Source organism: Metopolophium dirhodum, chromosome 2, assembly GCF_019925205.1.
Source record: "Metopolophium dirhodum isolate CAU chromosome 2, ASM1992520v1, whole genome shotgun sequence".
Taxonomy (NCBI): Eukaryota; Metazoa; Arthropoda; class Insecta; order Hemiptera; family Aphididae; genus Metopolophium; species Metopolophium dirhodum.
In genome coordinates this window covers 2871268-2898026 of record NC_083561.1, presented here as the reverse complement: position 1 = coordinate 2898026, position 26759 = coordinate 2871268, and the positions used below count along the sequence as shown (strand labels likewise).

Here is a 26759-nt window from a genome sequence, read left to right as displayed (position 1 = left end):
GCCGCCGTTCACTAGCAACCCTTCTCCATCACTATCGCTGCCACAAATTGATTGATGGACGTCGTCGAAGTTGCGTGAGGAGGGTGTGCACGAGTGTGGGGAGGGGTGTAGTATAGTAGACTGCAGTGTACGGTGAGCAGTATTGAATCACTGGTACACTTAGGTTAATTATATTATGTATGTATGTGTTTGTGTGTGTGTGTGTCAACTAAGCGAAATTGAGAGCAGGGTTCGAGGTCAGGGCCGGGAAAAGATTGGAAATGTGTTATTGCTCATTAACGAAACTATGGGGATGGAAAAAATGAATAAATAATTAATTAGTGGCACGCATATATTATATTATTACCATCCGTATATAATATTATAATAATACCACGTAGTCGTGCGCACTCAATGTTTCCCCTCACGGCGTACTGCATAAGTATATTATTATTATTATTATTATTACCATTATACTACATTACTGATACGAATTATACATGAGCATCACGTAAATAATATATATATATTTACATTTATACGCACATACTACATATTATAATAATATGTATGGTGTATATATACACCATACATATATGTTATTTATGTAATATATATATTTCATATATTATGTGCGATTATATAGGCCGAGGGGAGGTTATACGTATATGCGATAAGAGCATAATACTCGGTTGACCCGGGGAAAATGCGATGTGCAAAATACAGAGGAAAAATCTAGGTCACCGTGCACAGCCATCGGTCTGTCGTGTACGCCAAAATCGTTTCTCCTCGCTGCTGCTGGTCCCCCCTCCCCCCTCCCCCCGAACAAAACGCAGTCACGCAGCACCAGCCCTCCTCGCAGCAGCTGGTTAAAAAGTCCACTTGAATAATATGTACAATATACATATATATATATATATGCGTAACTTTTACCGCCTCTGCGAGTACAATGAAAAAGATGATTTTTTTCCCCCCCATATAATAATGGTAAAAAGATTTTATACACATTTTTAATATTATATACTGATAACCTACATTTAGTTTGGATCTTTATATGACATTATTCTACAGTAAGTAGGTCAAATAAATAATAAACGATTATAATATATTGATTGCTAATTTTATAACGTGGCGGGATTCTATAGGTATAATAATATATTGTTTAAATTTTATTAGTACTAAATAGTATATAGCTAAAATTATCTCGATGAAGAGTATAATGGAAGATAATAAATGTAGTATCTATTGATGGGATTTGGAAACTACAATCACCCAAATTGTCGTAAATGACGAAAATATAAATGTTTCAAAATCATTATTGAGCTCGAAGCAATGTTAATCAAATGCCCAAGAGAAAAAAATTGTTTTTTTCATACATTGATGAGTTTTGTTTGTATTTTAAACAACTTTTTTGTCTAATTGGTTGTAGACTACAAATTGTAGTGCTACAAATCTATTGAAAATTAGTTGTGGATATTAAATATTGCCAAACCAGCAATGGCATAAGAGGAAATATCTTTATTTTTTCCTCTTTACTTCTCTAGATAATTAAAATCATAATTATTTATTTTATAATTATATTTGAAGCACAAATGTTTTTTTTTAAATTACTTACATTAATTTTTTGATTACAGTTTTTTTTTATATAGGTAGGCACATAAAATATTTTTTTATAATACCATAAGTAAAAAAATTATAAAAATATTGATCGCAAAAACTTTTTTTAAAACTTACTTTTTATAAATACTTAAACGCTATCTTTGTTTGATTATTTCATGGTTTTTTTTTTTTAATTTTGGTGAATATATTATTCAAGTTAATTTAAGATTGATATTTGTTATATTAATATTTAGTATTATTTATGAAGTAATTTTAAATTTGGTTTATTCTAATTTCCACCATGCTTTATTTAGTTGTGTTAATATTGTAAATCTTTTTTAATTTTAGTGATTAAATATTTATTCTACACTAAAAAAAGAGGATTCAGATACTTTAGTCGATTGTGATTATTGTGAACATAATCAACACTAATTTTAGCATTACATCGACTACATATTTTACAATAGAAAACATGTATTTGCAATATAATGTAATATAAATATTTATCGATTGGCTTTTAATGGAAAAATTGAATAATTTAGAAACTTTTTAACAGTATATCGATATTTTTGACTATAATTAATAAAAACAGATTTAATAGTATGATAAATGAATGAATTTATGACAGGCATGGTTGTTTATTGTCCATTAAAATATTTGAAACACACACATATTGGTAGTGTATTGTTTAATTTTTTTTACATTGAATCACAATTAAAACTCTTCGATAAAAATTCAACTGCTTTACAGATTTTATAATTTAGAAAAACTACTTTGAGACAAACGTTAAAATTACGATAAAATTTTACGATCTTTGGAAAATTCTAATATGAATATTTGGTGAAAATTTGAAGTGTTGTATGGTTTTAAGTAATAATTACTATTTTCTTTTCACTTATCATTGCAAATTAGTACATTTATCGCTCCGCTCAGAATCTAAAATGTTGTTCAAGTATAATTACAATCTGTGAAATAGTTATGTGCAAATAATGTGCTAAAATTAATTAAAATGTATTATTCAAAAAATATAAATGTTATATTATGATGCTTTAAGTCTAATACAATCTTTCACTGTAATGGCTGTAAACAGAATCCCAATAAATGTCATCACTTATCATAGCATTCTTTTTAATTAATTAAAGTTTGTAATTAAGGTAGGTAAGTAGGTATATATTATTATTATATAAATATTCAATAATAATTTATTCTATTGGACAAAATAACAATAATATGCTATTGCCTATTATCATCCATTTATATAATATATTATTATGTTAAAACAATATGCTTTTATCATCAAGATACAATTGTCTGACAGAGTAAATTATTAATGTAAAAATATATAAGTAACGAACTTTAATTAATTAAGAAAATTATAATTGTAAGTTATAATATTGATACATCCTTTTTTACATCCTTTTACTGTGGCATTCAAGAATAATAAAATTATCTTATTGCATTTACAATAGTTTTTTTAGTTTCTGTATTAATTATATTTAGATTAAAAAAGGCTCGACCACAATAAAATGAAAAAAGGAATAAAAATATTTATACGTATTATTGTCTTTTGGGACCAAAGAATCTAGTGTCAATCTTAGGAATTAGACCTAAACATTTCAACTTTGTTTTCATTCTCTTTCTGATATGAAAATATATTGTTCTCGGACATAGTTACAATTATTTATAGCACGAAACAATGTTTTGTTGATTATTGCGTTTTACATAATACTATAGTCATGTGTTATTCATCTGTATACTTTGATGACGTTTGATGTCTTATATCAACATAACTAACTTATGTACATTTAACTTACACGATATCGATCTGCGTGCTCATTTCTGGGGCGCGTCTATTATCCACGAGTAAAAATAAAAACAATGCGTTTGATTTATTCAAATGACGGATAATAATAATAATAATAATACATCACTGTGCCGACGGAAAAAGTGGCAACGCGTATGGGGAATCCATTTGGTGGCTCCAAACATGCTTTTGTCTGTCCGTTTTGCACAGCTCGAAAGCTATTGCTATCGCGATAAAATTATACGCTGCGAGTCGTTAAAGTTTGGTAACATATTCCGTAAAAACGACGACGGCGGCGGCGGCGGTGGTGGTGGCGGTGGCACGGCATCACGCTCCTCTCGGTTTTCACCGAGATAATATTATTCGATACGAGATGTAAGTTAATGATCTGTCCTATAATATGTTTTATTCACTCCGTATACAGCTCATCAGCTGTTACAGCTGTAATAGTATGTTAACGTTTTATAATTCGTTTAACGATCACGAGGCGATAAAATCGACTGGTCTAATAAAATATCGTACCATGCGAGCGGCGCGGTGTAAACACAAACAGACTGAATTTTAAACACGGCCCGAGCCGAGAGATACGATAAATCTGCGTTAAATTAAAAAATATTAAAGCTGCAGACACGGTCCGGACGCAATATTATTATAATACGATTATGCGTGTTACGAGTTATTTACCGATGCACGTAATACCGTGTTATGTAGAGTTGATTAAACGTAATTGGATAATGCATCTCTTAGTAATAATATCGTGCGCGTACTTGGTTCGATTGTTCCACACTGAAAACCATTTAACGACGACACAGCCGTTCGATTCCTCCGGGATTCCATTTTTACCGAACCACTTTAACCGTGGTATTCTTCGTTATAACATTATAATACAATAAAAACCTATTAATGATTTTTGACCTCAAGATTTTTTTTACCATTTAAGTGCAACACAGTTACCTAGTGCAAACAGTTTCTGGATTTTTATGATTTTGAATACGCCTCAGCACAATATATGGCTATGCTGACGATCGAAAGAGGCCCACACAAATGAATTATTCCGGTACATTAAGTTTAATTGCATCTATCCAACCACAATGATTAACGTACATTGCGTAATATTATACTACATTACAATAATTATATTATAATTCTCTGTTTGGAAGCGTTGACTATTTTAAAACGTATATGAATTGATATGTTTAGGCACAAAAAACTTTGTTTTAACTTATCATGATTTTTATTTAAAAAAAAAAATAAAACATAATAACTTGAGATAAGCGGATAAAAAGATAAAGTCAATATGTCGTGTTTCTTTTTTAAAAATGATTTAGGAAGGTACATTAGACAATAAAGCGTTTGATATAACTAAATGAATAAAACAATGACTATCAACCGTGAAGCAGATTTTTTAATAATATTATATATTTTATTCATATATTTATAAAAATAATAGTTAAATAGATAATAATAATAATAATAATAATAATAATAAAATATTACTAAACTAATATTAGTATTAATATTACTAACAACATGACGTATGAAATATTAAATATAAATATTTGACATACTTAATAGTTGTACGTAATTAAGTGTTTTGGAATATGTTCTTTATTTGATATAATAATGCACATTGTTATTAATTTCCTTTAATATTAAATGCTCTGGGGTAAAAAATGAAATTAATTTGAGTACCTACATCTTACGTAGACATATTATACACTTTAACGTTAATCTCGTGCGCAATTGTTATTATAGGTAAGTTATTGGTTATATTTTTTTGAAAAGTAATTCAGTTTCAAATAGCTCATGGTTGTTGATACCTGTTGGCTATCATAATATACCTAGCCCCGCCAGGTACCTCTGAATAATACAAATCACAATACATTATAGTTACTGCGTTATACAACATCGTGATTCGTCTTGTGTCGATAATTCTCCGACTCAAGCTTCGGGAGCTTATTGTTAAGACAAGAAAACCATTCGTTTTACACCACAAACATAAATCTATATGTATTACTTTGGTGTTGTGATGGAAAAATGCACCTTGATTTATTTAATGCGTGTTTCAATGGACTGAAATATAATAGGTACGAGGTAATAAGGTCTCGGGAAAACGAGTTTTGAGGTTCGAAATACGCGTGTCTGTTTTCATATCATAACAGTTGTAGGCAGGCACGAACTATACTATATTTTAAACACATTGCCGTCCTCGCAAAAAAATAAATAAAAAGTATACACGTAATTAGAACATAATATAAACATCAAAACGCTATCATATTGTGTAATAATAATATATTATACGACGTGCATAATTCTCTTGTAAAAATTCAACTCGGTTGTTCGAGTGGAACAAATCTCAACATTGTTACGTTCGTATAATATATAAATTATACACAGAAGTTTTTGTTTCGTTCACATTCTTAAGTAAACCGTGTTTTGTTTAAATAAACTACAGCACTATAGTATATATATTAGATGGATTAAAAATATCTCAGCCAACCGTTCCACAACAATTATTATACCACCGTTGTTCATACCGGTTGTATACCAAAGGAAAACATATATATTAGTTTGATTTTGCCTATATATTTAATATTTAATATTGTATTACCTATCTAAATATATTATAAAATAACTTGTCCTGCCTCGCTGGTTCATCTTTGTGGCTGAAGGTATGAGTATGAAATTTCGTCAGTATAGTTTTGTTTTATGATGTAAAGGCCCACTAAGAAAGGATTTTCCCAAAATTCGCATTTTGAAGAGGCCCTCAAAGAAGTCAACTTCTTAATTAAGGTAGGTAATATTCAAAGAGGAAATTGAAATTTTTTTTGTTTATAAATGTTTTTCATTGATTACTCGGTGTAGATGAGGTAAAATCAAACTTTTCAGAAAAGTATACTTAGAAAAAACCATTTTTAATAAATCAAGGTGATCTAACGAATAATAATAATTATTATTGCTATTATAATATTAATAATGGTAATATTATGATCTAAACTCAAAAGCGATACATAACCTGTAATATATAAAAAAAGTAATAACACAAAAAAACTGCACATGGACGAAACCTAGTAATTCAGATAGTATTATATAATATTGGATCGGTGACCGAAATTATAAAGTCTGGTTGTGAAATAATTACGAAGCCTATCTTAAATTTATAGTTACAAGTGTAATCTTTGAATTGCACCAAAAAATTCATGGCATCTGGTTTAACATCTCCAGACTCGAAGATGTAAATTAAGGGTACAATAGTTGTACTGCATGGAATGAAAAAAGCTCTAGTGTTTTCTGAAAATATTGCATTGCCTTTGACTTACCATATTTGACCTACTACCATATTATGCGTATAATCACTATTGTATTAAATCCAAGCGAAATTTCTTCGTTATTTCGTTACAAAATATATCGAATTATAATTAATAAATGCTAAGGAATAGTATAATTTTTGAAACTAATTTTTAGATTTTTTTTTTTCAACCATAAGGCCCCCGAACGAAGTAAAAAGCGTGAGGCCCAAGACCTGTGGGACCCTGCCCGTCACTCCCTGAACTCATATGTACGTCTATGAACGTTTTGCGGTAAAATAATATCGAAATGACCGGTCCGGAGAGAGTTTATTATACGAAGGAGGAATGCCGTGGCGAATAAAGTCTCGACAAAGCAAAGTTAAGGACAGCGGTTATTCTTTTCTCCCTCCGTCCGTTCGACCGGGGGCGGCGGGGGGGGGGGCGATATCCAAATAGTGAGTGAGAGTGGGTGGTCAGAGAGGTGGGGAGAGAAAGAGAAATGGTGTCTGGTCCGTCAACCATCGTCACCTCCACACTTTACCTCCGGCCGCCACGGCGTACTAACTTTCGTCGGCGGTCGTTGCGTGCGTGTTGCGGGCGTTCGCATGTGGGTGCGGGCGTGCGGGTATGCGGTACGTGTGTGTGTGCGGAGTGCAGACGCAAAAGACAGGAGGACGGGTCCCCGCGGAGGGAGGGGTGTGCGTTTATCGCCGCGACCCAGTCGGCGACGGCGGCGGCCGACCGTGCCGGGCCGAGAGGCCGTGTAAGCGCCCGCCGCTGGATGAACGTAGGCTATAATCCTCCGGTCGGGTTACTATAGCGACGGGAGTATCATCAGACGGGGGTGTCACGTGTGGTTTGCGACTTACAGACGCTATACACGCCGTTAATCGATTTACTCCTCTCTTCGCACACGCACATGCACCGCACGGGGACATTGCAATAACAGTGGCGTTATATATTATCATGCCGAGACTGATTTTCGAACCGGCACGAACGCAGGCACAACGTTATAGTGTGTTATTTCGTCGTTGTCGTCTCGTCAGCTCGGGCGGGCGTGTTATTATATTGTTTTTCGAGGGGCGACGGCAAAAACAGAAAACCCGTCAAAGCGAAACGCACAGTAATTCGTGTCACGCGTAATGGTTGCAATCATTCTCCGATATTCGTCGGAGTCGCTGTCTGGTTGTGTTGTATGACAATATAGTATAGTGCTATATTATGCGCTTTACGAAATATCGTCCACCAGATTGCAACCTGCAGTCTGTGCACCGTGTCCGCAGTACACCGAGAGTATTCTCGGCTCTACGAAAATATTTTTAAATAATAATAGGTTATCCGATCACAATTTGTTTTCAATGAATCTATTGTAATATTACGTGTGTTAAAAAATGTCCGATGGTTTAAATAACAAAATATGTAGTGTACGATTCGCAACTGCTTGACTGATTTGTATATTTATTTGTTATCATAATATTTTATTCTTACGGCCTGGTTACAGTAAACTTCACAATATTATAATATAATATTAATTTCTAATATTAACACAACAGTGGAGACATCAGATGAAATGGTTTATCGTTTTATTATGAAATTTTTAACACGTGTTAACAATATTGTGTACAACTATACAATAAAATATTATTTTGGTCCACACCAATAATTTTGCTTATATAGTTGTAACATATTTTATGTAGTATCATAGTAATATGGACTGTCTGTTTTGACCATAAGACAACTAGGTAGTCAATAAAATACTACTTGACCGATGACTTTGGTGACGGTTGAACCGTTTTTCTAGAATCGTTACAAAAAACTTATTTTGAAAGAAAGCCATAAACGAATGTATGGGAATGGTTTATTTGGAGTAATTAACAGCATAATATTATATTAAAACAAGTTTTGTAAACGCTTAAAGTAATATTATATAGGTAACTGAATGAGTATGCAATAATTATAGTTGTTGGTACCAAATATTAATTAATTATTTTTACTATTCGTTACTAGCACTATCTGTTTCGACGTATCTTTAATATAAATATTATATAATCAATAAGAACAAGTATTGTAATTTTAGAAGGATCAGATAAAACGTGTGTATATTATATATATTATGTAGTTGATAAAATTATAGTGATTAAACACATTGTAATAATATTTATATGTAGTGCATTTTACATAGAAAATCATTTTTATTGACACATATTTATTTTTATTATTTGTATTAGTCATTTCGCTTCAACATTATAACAATATGAGCTTTATAATAATAATGTGACACTTTTTTTAAAATTGATTTTAAAAATGTAATTTATTTTTTAGGTCAATATTACATAAAAATAGCTAAATAATAATATATAATATATGTATATATCACACGCATTATTTATACGAATATAAAAAAAAAATATTTGTGAACAATTTAGGCTATACTTATTTGAATCCAATATTCAGATGGAAATAACATAAAATATTGCATCATATTGAACCACAAGACTTATTTCAGAAACAATATTGTCATCATAACATCCATCTCTATTTGAACATGATCATTATTATTACAGTCGAGCGAAGCTTCATCGTACAGCCATAATTAATCAAGTTATGAAATATCAGTAAAACATTTGTCTAATTGTTTTAACATGTCCGTCGTTAAAACAATATCAAAACACAATGAGTTCGTTTAAGAAAACCCCAGGGTTTTGAATAAAAATGTCAGGGGTGCTCAAAACTAGTGTACTAAACCAAAATCAATATTACAACATGTATATCATATATATATTTGTTTGTTTCGTCTGCAAAAGAAACGGAGACGGAAAAGTTCGTTTTGTTTAACGTCCATGGTATAAGATGGTATTGTAGTCTGATGATCAATAAAATAGTATAGTTATGAACAATGCTTATTGCAGTCCATAACAAAGTTATGAGATCACGTGTTTCGAACGTCCGTCCAAAGGAAAAAGTAATTGTAATCCGGGTCAGATTCGTACTTGAATCCACCCAAGTTTTGGACTTTAAAATTCAATTACGACTGTTGAAATTTTAAACCTATCAAATATGTTTAGTGTTATTTATTGGTAAAAAAAAATTGATTAAAACATAATATTTTAAAACTTCTATTATGAATTATCATTGATGAAAATTAAATGATATTAAAAAAATATAAGTGAATCTAGAGGTTTTGTATGAACAGACATTTATAATTGAATTCAAGATAACTATGGAAATAAATTTAACCAATAATAATTATTATAGAACTATGAATAAAATAAAATATATTATTATAATCATCCTTAAAGTTTTTATTCAAAACTATCTTTAGTTATAAAATAATATTACAATATTATAATTTGTCTATCGTATGTAATGTTTTATAGTTATTGTGTTTTCCTAGTCAATAATGGATATAAAAAATTTGACGTGTTTCATTAGATCGCTGATTGTTGAAAATATGTTATAAATTATAATATAGTATAATAAATAACAATACGTGTATGTATAAATAATACTTAATTTAACGTTTTAAACTATACCTATTTAATAAATAATTTGCAAAAGCGTTTTTGTTTGAAAATAATTTAATTAACTTATTAAAAAGAAAATCGTGTTACTGCCTTTAACACCAAACCTATTTTATAGCAATCTGTCTCCAGTCTGCATGTATAATATAAATGATCCCCATTTTTTCCTTTAAAAATTAATTTATTCAACAATTTAATAAATGTTATTACTTAAAGAATATATATGTTTCTACACTTACCTGTATTTTTTATGTTATTTATAAAGTGTCCCGTGGTAATACAAAATTCTATATTTCCAATGAAAACTATCCTTTTTAAATATTTTTTACTCTGAATTAAAGTAGTTGGTTTTTTTTTCTTTTGATGCTGACAAAACTATACAAATCAAAATTTGAATCAGTAGTTTTTGAACTATTAACCTTATGAACATTTGAAAATTATAGTACTTAAATAACATAAAGTATATTAATACTAGGGTTGGTAACATATTTGGTATTTATATGTAATCCAGTAAAACGTTTATTTGTAAAATAGCTGAAGTTGGTATGTTATTAGTGAAGGTTATTATATTATACATGGTTTAGTTTGACTCATTTGAAATGTTCGATACATCTCTTTTTCTATAAGATGTTGTGTGTCAGCAAAATTCGGGATAAATGTACCCCAATGAGGTTCCCCTTTTGTTGAATATCCATCAACCCTCATGTCACAGTTTTCTCTCCATTCTTCTGATATGAAAGTGAAGGGAGGAATTTTGATGTTTTTATACGCTTTTTGTCGTTCTTAACGACATAATAACGTTCTTTCAAAGAAAAAAAAATACAGAAAGTTTAAGATTAATAGTTAGTTTGTATTTAAAAAATATATATATTTTTAGCCAAAACCCTGAGTCAACTAATGTTTTTAATTTCAACCAACCTTAATTAATATAAAAAAGTTTAAATAATTATACATTTTTTTTAATCTTATGTTTACATTTAATAATGATTATCATATTAAGATTTAATAAAATTACATCATAGTAATTAAATAATTATGGTAATAAAATCGACTTTCCAAACTATTTTTATTTTTAAACTTATTTAATTTTTGTAAGTAATTGGAATTATACTGATTGTTTAACCAATAACTATTACTCAACATTTCTAGTTTCTAAAGTAAAAATAATGTCTTCTTGAAATTAATAAATAAAACATAAATTCCATTTACAAAGCCTACAAAAGAAAATATTAGGTTTTTAAATTATGTAGTACCTTTGCATTAAAATGTCAAGACTTTGTACTAAAAATATTAAAATTAACCTTAAAATAAAACTGTTGTAATAGAATTACAAATTGCATGGTATTTTGTAAATATTTCACAAAGTAATGAAATGTTTACAAATTGTATAACTAATTTAAATTCTGCCCAAGTATTACAGTTACATTTTTTATGTCAAAATACATTTTTTATTCACCTCTTTTATCCTTTTATTCTTTTATTCCTTCAACTTTTCAGACTAAAAATATTAAATATTATTTTACTTGACAATTTATCAAAAACTCATTGATTAGTATATTTTAATAAAAAAAATTGATTTGATTTGATTCGCTTTTGGTAAATCGTGCAGCATAGTATTTTATAGCTATATGAAATCTTTGGAATATTAATATTTGCTCTTCAGCATGTTTCTTATATTGTTTTAACTTTTTAAGACCTCGTATAATGTTAAAAATTTGAACATAAAGAAAAAGAATACTTATTTAAGATTTGGATTACACATGTATTTTAATCGCATAAATTGTTTAGGATCAGGACCAAAATCTTTTTTAAATTTATATTTCCATTTTCATCAAAATCATACTTTTTTCATCAAAATTAATACATTTGTTTTTATCAGTGATTTCATTGTTATGTTAGAAATTCCAATATTTATATTTACTGTGACTTTATTTCAGTTTATTGACGGGTTTACAAATAATTAATTGGCATCTTATCGTTTTATAATTTTACGTGTCATATTTGAATTATTTTGGTAAAATATTATTCTGAGCTATAAAGCTATAAAACAAATTAGTTAATCACCCTAAAGTTTTAAATAAATATCATGTATGATATTGAGTTTCAGTGTTATGCGTTCAAAAAAGGCAAACGTATAATATTTATTGCCGTTTCATTAATTATCTACCTAAATACATTTTGTTTAATTTAAGATTACAGGACCAATATTTACAACTATTATTGTTTTTTTTAATAATAATACATTAATGTGTTTAATTTATATAATTTAATTCTGTCAGCCAATATGTGCATGGAAAACATACTTTAGCAATTACGTTAATAAACATTGGTCATAAATATAACCGTAATGGTCATTATCTTTTAAAATATGATGGTATCGCGAAATAATTATTTTTTTATGTGTTACGCATTAAACTTTTTGGGCGTATACAGTTGATAATATATGCACCTAATAATCACTAATAGACTTTTTTAATTTCTCAACATTACTAAAAAAGCAAAATATAGTTTTCAATTAAGATAGATTATAATTGCACATTACGTGAAAACAATTTAAGCTAATTAAGTATTTAAAATATAATTTGATTTTTATAAACAATTTTGAATTGGTAACATTTAAGTACTTTTATTAGTTTAGTTGAAGTAAATGTGGTCGTATACTTTACATATTATATTATACTACAATAACCAAAATAATGTGTATAAAATAATCAGATTTTACTTGACTAAATGTCTAAGGTAAATGAAAAAGGAAATCTACCTTTACTATTGTATTTATGATATCTACGACTAATATCAATTAATCCTCTGATTTCAATTAAAAAAGAAGATATGTTTTAGAAATCGTAATATTAGAATATAGTACTAAAAAGTAAAATGTATTCAATTTTATTCGAAATAATGTAACCATTCTTCGTTTGACTAAACGATTTAGTTACATAAAAAAGTATATCCAATTTATAGAAACAACAATATTGTTATAATTGCTTTAGTTAATAATTGTAATTCTGTTTTTAAATATGAATTCATATTTGAAAACCGTATTAATTTACTTATATTTTAAGTAATATTTGTTGGTTTTAAAAGGGAGTTTTTAAACATTGAGTCTGTGTCACGGCTGTACCTTTTAATGTTAACAAATCAAACTGTTATTTATTAGCATTGTGAATTTGAACTTTTGAATTTTGATAATAATGTTTCACCAAGTATAATAAATATTAATTAAGAGAAACATTTATGTTTTCCTATTGTTGTAACGTGCTTATGTTTTAGTAAATACATTTACACCCATTAAATAATTTTGAATGAAATAATTATACTAATAATTATGATTATTTAATAATAATAATATTCATAATACTATACATTGACTCATATCAATATGTACCCATATTAATAGGTATTAAATAGGTAAGGAATGTATTGCATAAAATTATAAATAAATCAAATTTAATATTTAGTACGTCCCAGAAAAATAATGTTTATCGTTTTATACTGTCTATGGTAACAGTTTCTGTTTTTGAGATTTTATACTGAAGTAAGGGAGTTATGCAATCTTATACATATGTTGGTACAAAGAATATAGAAAATGAAATTTTTGAATATGAATTATTATAATATAGCATAAATACTAGTCAAATATGAGTTAAAAATTTCACAGTTAGGTCTAAACAATTTTTGGATCCAAGTTCAGTGAAAAAAAAAATTAGTCATGAAAACAATAAGCTCCCTCTTATGTTGATGCATAGAGGAACAGAAGGAACGGTATTCGTGTACAATTTACAGCGTCACTATTTGCCATTGTGTGTGGAGCTTAGAAAATGCGATGGTAGTCGAGTGAGTATGGGAGAGGAAAAGAGAGTAGGAGAAAAATAGATGGACAGATAGGGTAAGAAATAGTGAGTAAGCGTGAGAGAGACGGAGAAGAGAAAAAAAGGTAAAGATAAAACGAGTGCCGACCTCTTGAACTCCGATCGACACCCGTCACGCCTTTGTCAGACTATAAGAGTCTGTACTCGGTAGTCGTAAGCCCACTTTAGCATGTGCCTTCCAGTGTTATTTTCCGGTCTCCATGATCCCCGAGTGGCAGGCAAACCTATCTGAAAGATGAGGTGAAGGGATATATATCACGGACAGATGAGAAAAAGAGTAAGCGAAAAATAGCAGAGTGAAAGAGTAAAAGAATAAAAGGAAGGGGACAAGGAATAAAAAAGGAGGAATAAAAATAAAATAATGTCAAGTTTTAATTGAAAAAGTTTAAACGTTAAGGAATCGTCTCACATTTTCTCAGTGTAATAAATATTATAATGAACGCACGTGTCTCCGCAAAGGACAATAAATGCATAAAAGTCTTCTGTTAATTTCGAGGACCGGATAGTATTTTTCGGCAATATTATACATTTATAGGTACCATTTATTAGGTGTAATGCGGTTTTTAATCTCATTGATGACATTTTGACTGATATAGTAGCTACTGATCACAGTTCACTATTGCTGTGCACAATGTTTACGATTTAACGATTCAATGGACAATTTGAATTTCCACATTTTTATTGTACGTCTATATTTTTAGCTACCTTTTTTTCCGATAAATATTGTGCCTACTCGACTTACATAAAGTTCACACCGTTTAAGAATCACTGATTTATTGCTTGAATAGCAGATTATTCCCTTCAGTAAACACTTGGTTTTATGTCATCTGCAAATGACACTATAAACTCCTTTCCTCTTGTCATCTTGCCTTTTCTCAACACAGCTCCACGCATATACCTACATTATTATGTAAAGTACGCGTGACAAAACAATCTTCGGATACTCTTGGGGGTATTTTATATAGGTATAACACGTACTTTCTATATAAGTATTTTTTTCATCAATACCTCGACAGAAATAAAATTAAATAACGCGAAATATATTTTGTCCCGTTCGTTTTTAATAAGCGCACATTACTGCCTATATTATTTCGTTCTTTGTTTTCAATTATAACGTTTTCGTTTTTTTCATTTTTTTCTCGGCCAATGTCATTATACACTTTGCCAATACTGCAGATATAATAATTTGTAACCGCATTTGAGCATATTGTATTATTTTATTAGCACTCGTCACAACATTATAGGTACTTATTACATTATTATACATTATACTAAAGATTGTTTAACCGTAGAACAATAATTAATACCGCTATAATATACTCATTTGATACGGAAGTTATATTATTATTATTATTATTATTATGTCTGTTATTGATTTTTTCTCACTGTAAAACGAATAATGAAACGTTTAAACGTGTCTTATGACACTGATTAAATATTTCCGAATCAATTAAAATGTTCAAATTTATAGAAAATAATTAATTAAAGGTCAAATATATACATAACTCATTATATTCACTAAAATATTCTTAACATTTCCAATAACATTCTACTAGAACCACTACAAAATAAAGTCATAAAGATCAGTGAATGAGGTGGTTGTAATAAGTTTATCAATATTGTAAAATATAAAACTATAACCTATTCTAAAAATTATATGTCTCCATCTTTTAAAATACACTATTTAAATGTAATTTAACAGACAAGTGTTTCTCTTAATATAGACTTAAATATTTATTTCGAATGTTCTGACATATTATACAAGCATTATGTTAATAAAATAGATATTAATTATTCTTTTTATCGATAAAAAAATATTAAAAAGTTAAGCTTTAGTGATCCGAACATTTTAAGATAATATAAATAATTTATGTCCATACAAACATAACTTATTGAGTTAAATCAAATGACTTAAATTAATGTTGGATTTTATATTTTAATTTAGCCATAACCACGCAATAATAAATCTAGGGTTTGAAATAAAATATAATATGTTTTTAAATTATTATTTTAATGATAAATTACCAATAATAACAAGGGTGTACTTTTATAGTTAGGTCTATATACACAAAAGAAATATAGTTTTTTTTTTAAATAAATTTAAAATTATTAAGGATACATAATATTACAATAATATAACTACAAGTATTTTATTACTTCGTATATTTTTTTACTAAATAAAATATAATCCTCTCCCTTTCTATTTGTACGTTCCTCCGTTTGTAATAGCTGCCAAGATTTTCATGACGATGATTGATGGGCAGATTTTAAAATATCTTAAACCGACGAACATCAAACATGTTGTGGATGGGTGACCCTCCAAGGAAACGTCTCCATATAAAGAAATAACAAGAAGGGAAGTTAAATTGAAATGTATATATCATCCGATTTTACTGTATATGTTTTGAAAATATTTCTGTAAAAACATCCGATGGGCGAAGTTTAATTTTTTTTCCTTAAACTATTACGCAATACAAAACTGTAAAGGTCATACGAATATAAAAATATTCAAATATTCCATGAATATATAAGCATTTAAATATTTGTACAACGTGATTTTACATATTTATCTAAGAATAAAACCTACCATTAAGAATCACACCACCAATTCATTGGAATAGTATACGAACCTACAGTAATAATTATTATTACTCGCAAACGGTCGGATGTGAATGTGATCAATACCTCAAGTGCTCGAACGCGCGTAGGAACCTAATGACTAATGAGTAATTACAATGTTTGACTATAATAGTCACTAGTCACTACATAATATATATCATTATAATAAATTATGAACACGAGACATATTATTATGGAGTTTGTGTTTTGAGACGAATTAAATAATAAATTATCGCCGTGTATACAATAGGTTAACCTGCTATACTATAATAGTAGTCGTCAGTGTATTTGAATAATGCTATTGTTTAAATTACAGCGTCACGCGATTATATCGGATACCGTCGTGTTTTACGACCTCTCGGGAAATTAGGTTGAGTAAAAATGAAAAAAATATTAAAGCACACGTATGCAATTGCAAAAAAAAAATAATATTGTACACGTGAGAACAAAATATTATAATATTATTATTTATTATAACAACGATAATGATACAAATAGAAAACGTACAACAACGCTAATATTCGCGGATTTTTTTTTTTTTTTACATTTATTATATTTATTTTTTTGCCCTTGTTTTGCAGGACGCTTACGCTCTGTGGGCGTGTGCCGCGGTCCTGCCTCACTGGACCAGGACGACGGCGAAACAGGGACGCCGCGGCCGTTACAGGGTGAACGCTTGCCGGTCAGTGTGTCTGGAGGCCGAACAAAAGTGTCCGTGGCTGCTTCCGGTGGCCGACGACGCCAACCCGTACGCCGGCGAGGCATCGTTCACGTGTATAGGTAAACAGACGACGGTATAATATTAAACTATTTATCCTCCCCTCCCCCTCCCCCCCTTGTCTAGTGAGTTTAATTGATAATCGCGGGGAACATTATTACAAATTGAAGCCCCCAAAATGACGGTATACATCATTTTCTGGACCGCAGCGAAATGACCGTTGTACAGCGGTCTTATCGATATAAATAAATACTGTGCCGTAGGTGACAAAGGTGCAGCAAATCGCATGGGTACCTTTTTAACGGCTACCATAATACGGTTCGTATAAAGCCCTTGCGCCCGCCGCCGGGAATGTCGCGGCCGTCGAATAGAATGCTAATAGAAATATAATAAACCAATAGAATAATAGACGTATTGTGTAGTATTGTAATATTAGGTATAATGAATGAAATTAAAAACTAGTATACAATGGTTTTTTTTTTTGATAAGTTTTTATGCGCGACCTTCACGGTTAACGGTTCAATAATACATTTGGCCCAGTTAATATACTTTGAGTTTGACATGGCTGCCTTACACCGTTCTTCGACTATCCGGGAAATGTCGAAAACTAACCATTTGAATATGTATACGACGAAGTGCATGAAAAATAATATTTACTACTTGATCGCCAATCCACCACGTCTTGTAATACACTACGTAATACACTTAATATTTAAAAACTCGTTCGTGTACGGGGCGTAACGATTTGAATATTAAAAATAAAACGATTAAAATTAGCAATTTTTATCAAATCCTCCATATTCCGGATACATTATATTATGTATTCACATATGATATGCATGCTGTGCACCGAGTCCCGCGGTCAGTTGGTCAGTAGGCAACAATAAACGATGTGGCATTTGATATCACTGGTCTTTACACATTTTGAAGTAAAACGCTAACGGTTAATATAATCTATGCTTAATTATTACCTATTAAATATAGTACAATGTATCAGCTCCATCATACTGCTCACGAGATGGACTGGATACAACGAATTATTTTATTTTCATATAATATCGTTCGTCCAGATTCACGGATGAATGATTAAATCGCACGTGGCTGTCGCTGAACCCCCAAAGTAGTTGGCCACCGAATGGGTGCCGAAAAACCATTTTGCACTACTGCCCCGTTGTTTACCGAGCCTGCCCTGTATATACGTATTATATGTATAGCGTTTCGATCTACGCCCGCAGCACTGCCCTCTTTTCAGGCACACCTACCCCCGACAACCCCCCCCCCTCCCCAGCCACGGCCACAACACCGACCACCGACCACCGAAACCACCGGACTTTAATTATTTATAATATTGCTAATTGCTGCTGCCGCCGACGATGATGTACCTACACGTGGAAAAATCGAACGACGCGTACACCCATATAACGCGAGTGCGCACGTGTGCAGATCTATGTGGACGAACGTGTGCCGAGAGAAGCGGCGTGACGCCTTCTTTCCTGGCGTTCGCGCCGCCGCCACCGCCACCAGCAGCACCGCCGCGCCGCCGATCGTTGTTGCTAAGGGTCCCTTCCTCGCCGACGAGCGCCAGCTAGTTTGTGCACTGCGGGTGTGCGGGTGTGCGGGTGTGTGGGTGTGGGTGTGTGGTCGTGCGTGTATGTGTGTGTGTGCGTGCGTGTGTGTGCGCGTGTGTGACTGTGCCCTATAATAGAACGGGTGGGCGGCCGTGGGTGAGGTGAAAAACTCGGGCACCCCGTCCCTCGGTGTACGGCGGGCGCGGAGCGGGACAGATACGTCATATATAATATTATACATGCGCGCCCGTCTTCTCGTTAGGTTTTCGGGTTACCCTTTTCCAAACTGTAATAATAATAATAATAATAATAATAATAATAATAATAATAATAATATATTACAGCATAACGTATCATAGTAATAATATGTTATTATTACTTTGACTATTATTATTATTATTGTACCCGTCTAGGATACAGGGCCATCGGCGGACGTGCGAGCACTAGTACCGCGGGCATTGTAATGCGTTTTAATTCGGAAACGTCGAAGTCGCGGTTCGAATTATGATTATTACGATTACCTATTATGATTATTATTATTATTATTGTTTTATATTATAGTTGGCCATCACTTTTTCGTTTTCCTCTTCCGGTTTGTCAGTTCCGAACATTAGTGTTATTATCGCTACGAGGACCGCCACGGTCACTGTAATATTATATTATAAATATCGCATCTGAACGGTTTTAATAAGCACGTACGGAAATATTGTTGTTGTTGTTGTTGTTGTTATCGTTATTACCGTTCTAACGGTCCGAGTACGCGTGTCAAACAATATATAGGTACCTAATAATATCTTCTAATACTGCAGGATTCATAGTTGGCAACCGTATTACCCTTATTTCACCGATATGACGATGCCAAACAGTATTGTCTCCGTACGTTTTATCTACGACTAGCCCTTTGAATCCAGTTAATTATTGTTATTATATCGCTAGCAAACTTTTGAAAATACATGTTTTCAAATTCAACAAACCTGGTTAACACTTGGTTGATTTTTTTGTTCGTCGTTGTTTCAATAAAATAATTGTTGTTTTCACCTAATTTAATATATTTTCTAATAAAAACATAATAACTCGCGAATAGTTTATTTGTTATGTTATTATAATTATTATAATTGTATAATAATATGCTGAGAAATAAAGCAGTGCTCTAGCTCTAGCGAGTGCATTCAGTACTCGATACAATTATATTTTATATAAATTCACTGAGCACGTCTTAATAATATAATATTATGTTAAGTAAATTTGTTTACATAAATCGTATTAATTAAACCAATTATAAATTGCAACACACGCAGCGCCGCATTAGATATATTTAAATAATTATTTATTTTTCTAGAAATGTTTGCGATTAAAATTGTATAGTATTTAATTTTGCATTAGCCCCGGGTTCCTGTCCACCTATATTTGGTCTGCCTCGCTTTTGGTGAACATTTTTTTGTTTGGTAGTTGTAGTGGTTAAATACGTGGATTCGGGTGTCTTGTGGTCAGTCGTTTGGACTCAAACCGTCTAAAAACGAATTTTGTGGCAAAAAGTGCAATCTGCTCGTGGCAGATTGGATGTACAGTTTCGTAATATTATGTATATTGTACAACGTACATATTGTATGGCTTTTTTTATCTGTAAATTAAAATGTGGAGAGACATTTTATTCAGGATATAATATTGTCATTTGTGATCATCGTTTGTTTCACAGTAAAAACAATAGAAACAAAATATCTAATATATAACTACATTTTGATAACCTTTATAAAATAGAATATTAAAATTATTACGTCATAAATAATTGTTTAAAAAAGCGTTGAGTTTGTTTAGAATTAAAATTTGTTTAGTATAATATCATATCGAGATTTGTTGTATATATTATATACCTATACTTGCTTACAGTATCCATTTTTTTCTTTTTTAATAAAACGATTGATTTTAATAAATTCGAACATTTGACCATTACTAAGGAATATCATAATGATTTGCTTCATTAAATGTGTAAAGTCTACACGAAGCGTTTTTTTTTTTGAATATAACGTTTTGTTAAAAAATAAAAAAAAATGTTGCAAACAAAAAGAGAAAAAAGTCTTACAAATACGTGTTTCCCGCTATTCTTTGTTTCGTCCGATTACGAAAGGCTTTTTGTGTCAGTCACGTATTATGCGAAATGCCAACCAAGTTTTAAAAAAAAAAAATAGTTGACCCTGTGAAAACATCGTTGAACGTGTAATAATATAAAAACATCGCTGCTTTCATGAAATGTCGATATTTTTCATTAAAACCCATCGACTCTAACGCAATAACTAGTTTTCTCCACTACAAAAATTGTGCACAAATATATATGTCATCGTATTGTATTTCTGGTAAACAATTTTAATTTATATCACATATTATTACATTATTCCACAACAAGCAGAACGTGCTGTATTATTATGTAAAATTATCATTTAATGGTAAATAATTCATGCATTAAAATCAAAATTCTAAATGGTATTACTATTGTAAGTATTTGAAAACCGCTCATGCTATTATTTTTATTTTTTATTAAATTGTTTACTATTTATATCGTATACTAACATATTAAGTCCTTGGCTATAACCTAACCCACAACAAAATAAGTTAAACGTATGCAAGTATATTTCAATATTTGGTATTAAAGTATTTTTTATGATATGCACAAATTTTAATTAAAATAGAAATGAAAAAAACAATATTTTTAGCATTTGAAAGTAGAAAAAACAGTTTATCTAATAGGTCTAAGGGTCAAACTTAAATTTTCACCAACTTGAACTTAATTTTTTCTGGAAATCAAACATAAATCTTACTTAAACTTTTTTCAAACTTTTAAACTTTTTTTAAACTATTAACAATTTAATTAAAATAAAATACTTTTTTGTTTCCAATTAAAATTTAGCTTCAACATTCAAATTAATAAATATTGATGTGCTAAAACTATCTTTGCGTATTGGAACCTGGAAATAAATAAACAAAAGCTGTAAGATATTACCCACATTAATAATTGTTCACTTATGACTCAAACACTTCGAATATGGTTTTGTTAAAACTATTCCAAATATTAGAATTAGAATTTTTAACGATTTAAATCAGCTTGAATTGCCTTAAATTCCGAGGCGTATGTGAAGATTCAAATATCCATACCTTATATTTATATAGTATTTTATTGTTTTTAAATACAAACTGCATGGTGCTTTCGGTAATATTACTATATTAGTATATTATCACCAAAAAATATACTTACATCGATGATTTATAATAGGCAGTATTTAAAACACCATTATTGCCGACAGATCTACTTAAATTTGATATACCACGTTACTAGTTTTCAAGTACTATAATAATATAATATGTAATAAATGAATTCGGTTTTCGTTATTATATTGCAGTAACTACAGTAACCTTATATTTTATAAATATGATTAAGTAAGTCAGTATGCTAGGTGGCGTACGATATAATATATTTAGCAGGCTAGCTACCCGGCTTAAAATTTAAGATACCAACGGTTTTCAATACCAACGTGGTACGGACAATGTTTAATAGTTTATAATGATATTATATTGTTGTTTTCCTATCATACATTATAATATATTAAGATTGGTCCCCGTCGTTAAATATTCGATTGGCGGGCGTTGGTTGTAGAGCGATGTGGTTAAGTGCGGTCCAACCACTAACCCCGGGTGGTTCAGCCACGGGTCTGTTGGGTGGAGCCGCGGATGTCGGAGGCGACCGCGGGAACATACCGCCGTCTGATATCGCGCGATATTATGATAACGATTACAATAAAAGAAACTGTTTTGGATATCGTTTTGTGTCCATATAGATCCGGACATATGGTTCCAGACGTCGGCGACGGACGTGACCGAACAATGCTGCTACGAACATTGTGCGGACGGCCTGTGCGTGCGGAACGCATCGCTGTGCAACGGTGACAGTGGCGGCGACCCTCAGAGACCGGTGTGCGTGGAAAACGTTCCGCTGGCGGTCGAGGTGTCTCTGTGCACCGATTACAGTCTGACCGACACGTCGTCGGGCCGTGGTCGACCGGAGCTGCTGCCACTTCGGCTCATGTTGTGGGCGGCATCGGCGCTGGCGCTGGCAGCGGCGGCGGCCGTCACGTAGTGGCCGACGAGGCGACGACGGCGACGACGACAGCGACGACGACGAAGACGACGAAGACGACGAAGACGGCCGACGGCGGGGTGATCGGAGACGGAAAAGCAAAAAACGCGATTTCTGAAAAATTATAAATCCATTATTATTATTATTATTATTATTATTATTATTATTATAAATTATTGTTGTTATTATTGTTATGTCACTTATTATTGTGAACGGACGAGGTTTTCATCTCAAAAAAAAAAAAAAAAACGAAACCGAAAAATAATAATAGTAATTTATTATTATAGTATGAAAAATAAATAATAACGAAAATAACGACGGACCGTCCGTCCGATGGACGCGGACGCAACGGGCACGAGCAGTACCTATAATGGCTCGTCATCGTTACTTGTGGGCGGCCGGTGAACCGGAGGGAGCTTGACACCTCTCTGACAGGGTCCTCGTTCCTGATAAGACTATTATTAAAATACATATACAATACATTATATTGTTATAAAAATGCACACACACACACACACATATACAGACACCCACACACCCACACACACACACACAAACGAGAGGCGTAACTAGGGACGTTGCGTGGGAGTGGATTTGTCACCTCTTTCAACAAATAATTCAAACCTCGGTTAGGTATTAAATAGGCTATCTGCAGAAATTGTCAAAAATATAATATGATATCCCCATTTTAGCCCCGTCTTCGCGAGAACGGTTGTGTCACACACCAGCGACGTACCTGTGCGGGACGAGTGGTAGGTACATATATATTACTTGTCCCCCCATCCCTCCCCCCTCAAAACAACATTCAAACCACAGCGTACGTTAAAATTATTGAAAATAAATATTATGAATACTATCGAAAGCAATAAAATATATAATATTTTATACATCTGCGTTTTGGCCTAGTTTGATTGTCTGGTTACGCCCATTTCCACACGCACACACACCCACACACACACACCCACACACACACACACACACCCCACGATCGTTGGCGCCGCAGGTTTTTTCAGACCGGGACCAATATAATATTATTATGATAAATAAACGGACGACGAACGCGCGCAATGATTATAATATACTGACGTTCATGATATTATTATGATTATTATATATAAAAAAAAAAAAAAACACTGCGCAAGACGTAACGCAATTAGTATATTATTATTATCATAACACTTTCGACGCGGACATTATTTAATTAAATATTATTGTGTTGTTGTAGTGCTAAGAACGTTGTAATCTATATTATAAAGCGTTACCGCTATTATACTATTATTAGGTCGTAGTGAGTTGCGTGACTCGATGTCCGAGTGAATTGTATAAAGTGAGAAACGGATTCACGCATTTGTTTATTTTTTTTTTCCGTTCTATTTTCTTGTTTGTTTGTTTGTTTTTTTTTTTGTTTTTTGAATTTCAATATCTTATACGGAGACATTAAAATATAGTGAATAAGGAAATTCGGAAACGTCACGTGCACGACGATCAATAATTATTATACGATAATATTATTAAGTCGATTAATTTATATCGCCAGCACTACGGATCGTTTTCATCTTTATTAAAGTTATACTCGTCACCGACACGATTTTCAACTTTACATTTTTAGTGCACGCCACCTGTCAAATGCGCTGTTTTATGGCAATCTCACGATAAATTGCGCTTGAATTACTCAAACGATTTCACACGACGATCTAATCACGAAAATAATCAATGATTATTTGGGGGGTTTTTTGTACCCACAATATTAAAATTTAAACATTTTACAAAATAAATTAAACTTAATTATTTGAAATAAGTAAAATTTTTCTTGTGTTCAATTCCATAATTATGCAAAAACGTATGTATTCATCTTCTACAAGTTATAAAAACGAATTAAATCTCCCCAGAGCGATAGACGCCTGTCACAAATTTTTTTTTAAACTATTTTATTTTAGTAAGTGATGTAGGTTGTATTTTTTACTTTTTAAATTACATAATAATTGAATGTATGTATAAAATGTAATAGTAGGTATGTCCCGTGCCATATAGATTCGTACGGGTGATCTTTAGCATATTGTGATTATTAGCTTCTATCGTTTTAAGTTTTTTGTTAATTTAATATTTTCAATAAATTTGTTTTACTAATGTTTTAGAATTTCTGGAGATGAATTAGTTAAATTTTGTTTAAGACAATAATATTATTGTTGTTTCTGTTTACGCGTAGAAAAAAACTTACAAATAGGACCTTTAAAAAAAAAAAAAAAATGTTCTTGGGCCTGCAAATTGGAAAGTGTTAAAAATATATTGTTCCTGTTAGAATTTAAATTTATAAAATATGCTAAATTTGTTGTGGGATTTACCATGTTCGAATATAATTATAAAATACAAATATTGTAATAATTTAAAATAAATATAGGGTTAATTTTTATAATTTGACTGGTTTAGGTAAACATGGTTGCAAAAATATATTATCTATAGATAATAAATGTATATATCTATATATTATTTATTTAAATAAATATATATATAATACGAGTTAGCTTTATTTGTAGGTAGTTCCGTCCAAAAATATTATATTGTAGTTTATAAACAATATCTCGTACTTACGGCCTACAGAACGTTAAATTTAATTGAGCAATTTATTTTCAAATCTTATTTCATGCCCTTCAATTGTAATTTTTTGTTTTTATTTTATTTTTTGTTTTTGTGCCAATTTAAATCTTACTTAAGTCAATATTATTAGAAAAGTGCTCAATATATATTGTAAAAATTGATAGACTTAGAAATGAAAAGAAATGTCAAATCTTATTAAGTATATTATTGTAGGTTTAATATTTTTAAATAAATTATTTAAGATTATTTTTTAACTATATAATAAATTACGGATTTCTCAAAGAAATTATAAATTATGGTATAAATCTATCAGCCGGCTTGTCGGAATGAACCCATCATTTTTTTATTTCAATATCAGTTTTATTGTACTTGCTCGATGAAAGGAAACTATTTGTCTTACAATTATGTGATATTTTTCGAAAATACTTTTTGAAACTGTTTATGTAATTGTAACAAAAGATTTAATGAAAAAAAAAATACAGATCAATTTGAGCACGAAATGTGATACTCACTTTTGTTAATAAAAATATGTAACTCCTTTCCCATACTCGGTAATAATACATTAAGACTTGTTCTTGCATTGTATGCAATTTTAATGTGCGAGTGAATTGTAGGTACTAAAATTTATTTATGTATAAAGAAAAAATCAAAAATACTTTGAGCAAATCTATAATACTGATTGAAAAAATGATGTGGGGCAAATATGTGGCTTAAACATTATACTAATTTTTAATATACATCAAACTTACAAAAGTGGTACAAAATTTTTCATTTTGAGAAGACCGTCCTTATTACTTACAATTATGTACATAGCCATACAACTAAATATAATATTAATTAATTTTCTACTCTATATACTATTTCTGTTCATATAATGAAAAAAAAAATTCAAAATTATTTTATAGCTTTGTTAGGTACGTATAATAATAATTACTAATGAGTTTATATACAATTAACTGAGTGCTCTGTAGATGAAAGTTTTAAGGTATTTTTACACCACTTGAGTAGAGACCAAGGGGCAAGGGCTAACCACTCCATAGCGGTCGTTTGATTAATATAATAATAATG

The 26759-nt window shown here is 30.8% G+C and overlaps 1 protein-coding gene across 1 annotated transcript in view; it reads left to right on the top strand.

The window, feature by feature from the left end:
• LOC132938148 (putative uncharacterized protein DDB_G0277255) overlaps positions 1-26191 on the top strand; it is a 46746-nt gene extending 20555 nt beyond the window's left edge. The window contains exons 3-4 of the mRNA XM_061004834.1: positions 17266-17464; positions 22798-26191. Of these exons, the coding sequence (XP_060860817.1) occupies positions 17266-17464; positions 22798-23096 (498 nt within the window). The 3' untranslated portion in view covers positions 23097-26191. The remainder of the gene's footprint in view (positions 1-17265; positions 17465-22797) is intronic.
• The last annotated feature ends 568 nt before the right edge of the window (positions 26192-26759 follow it).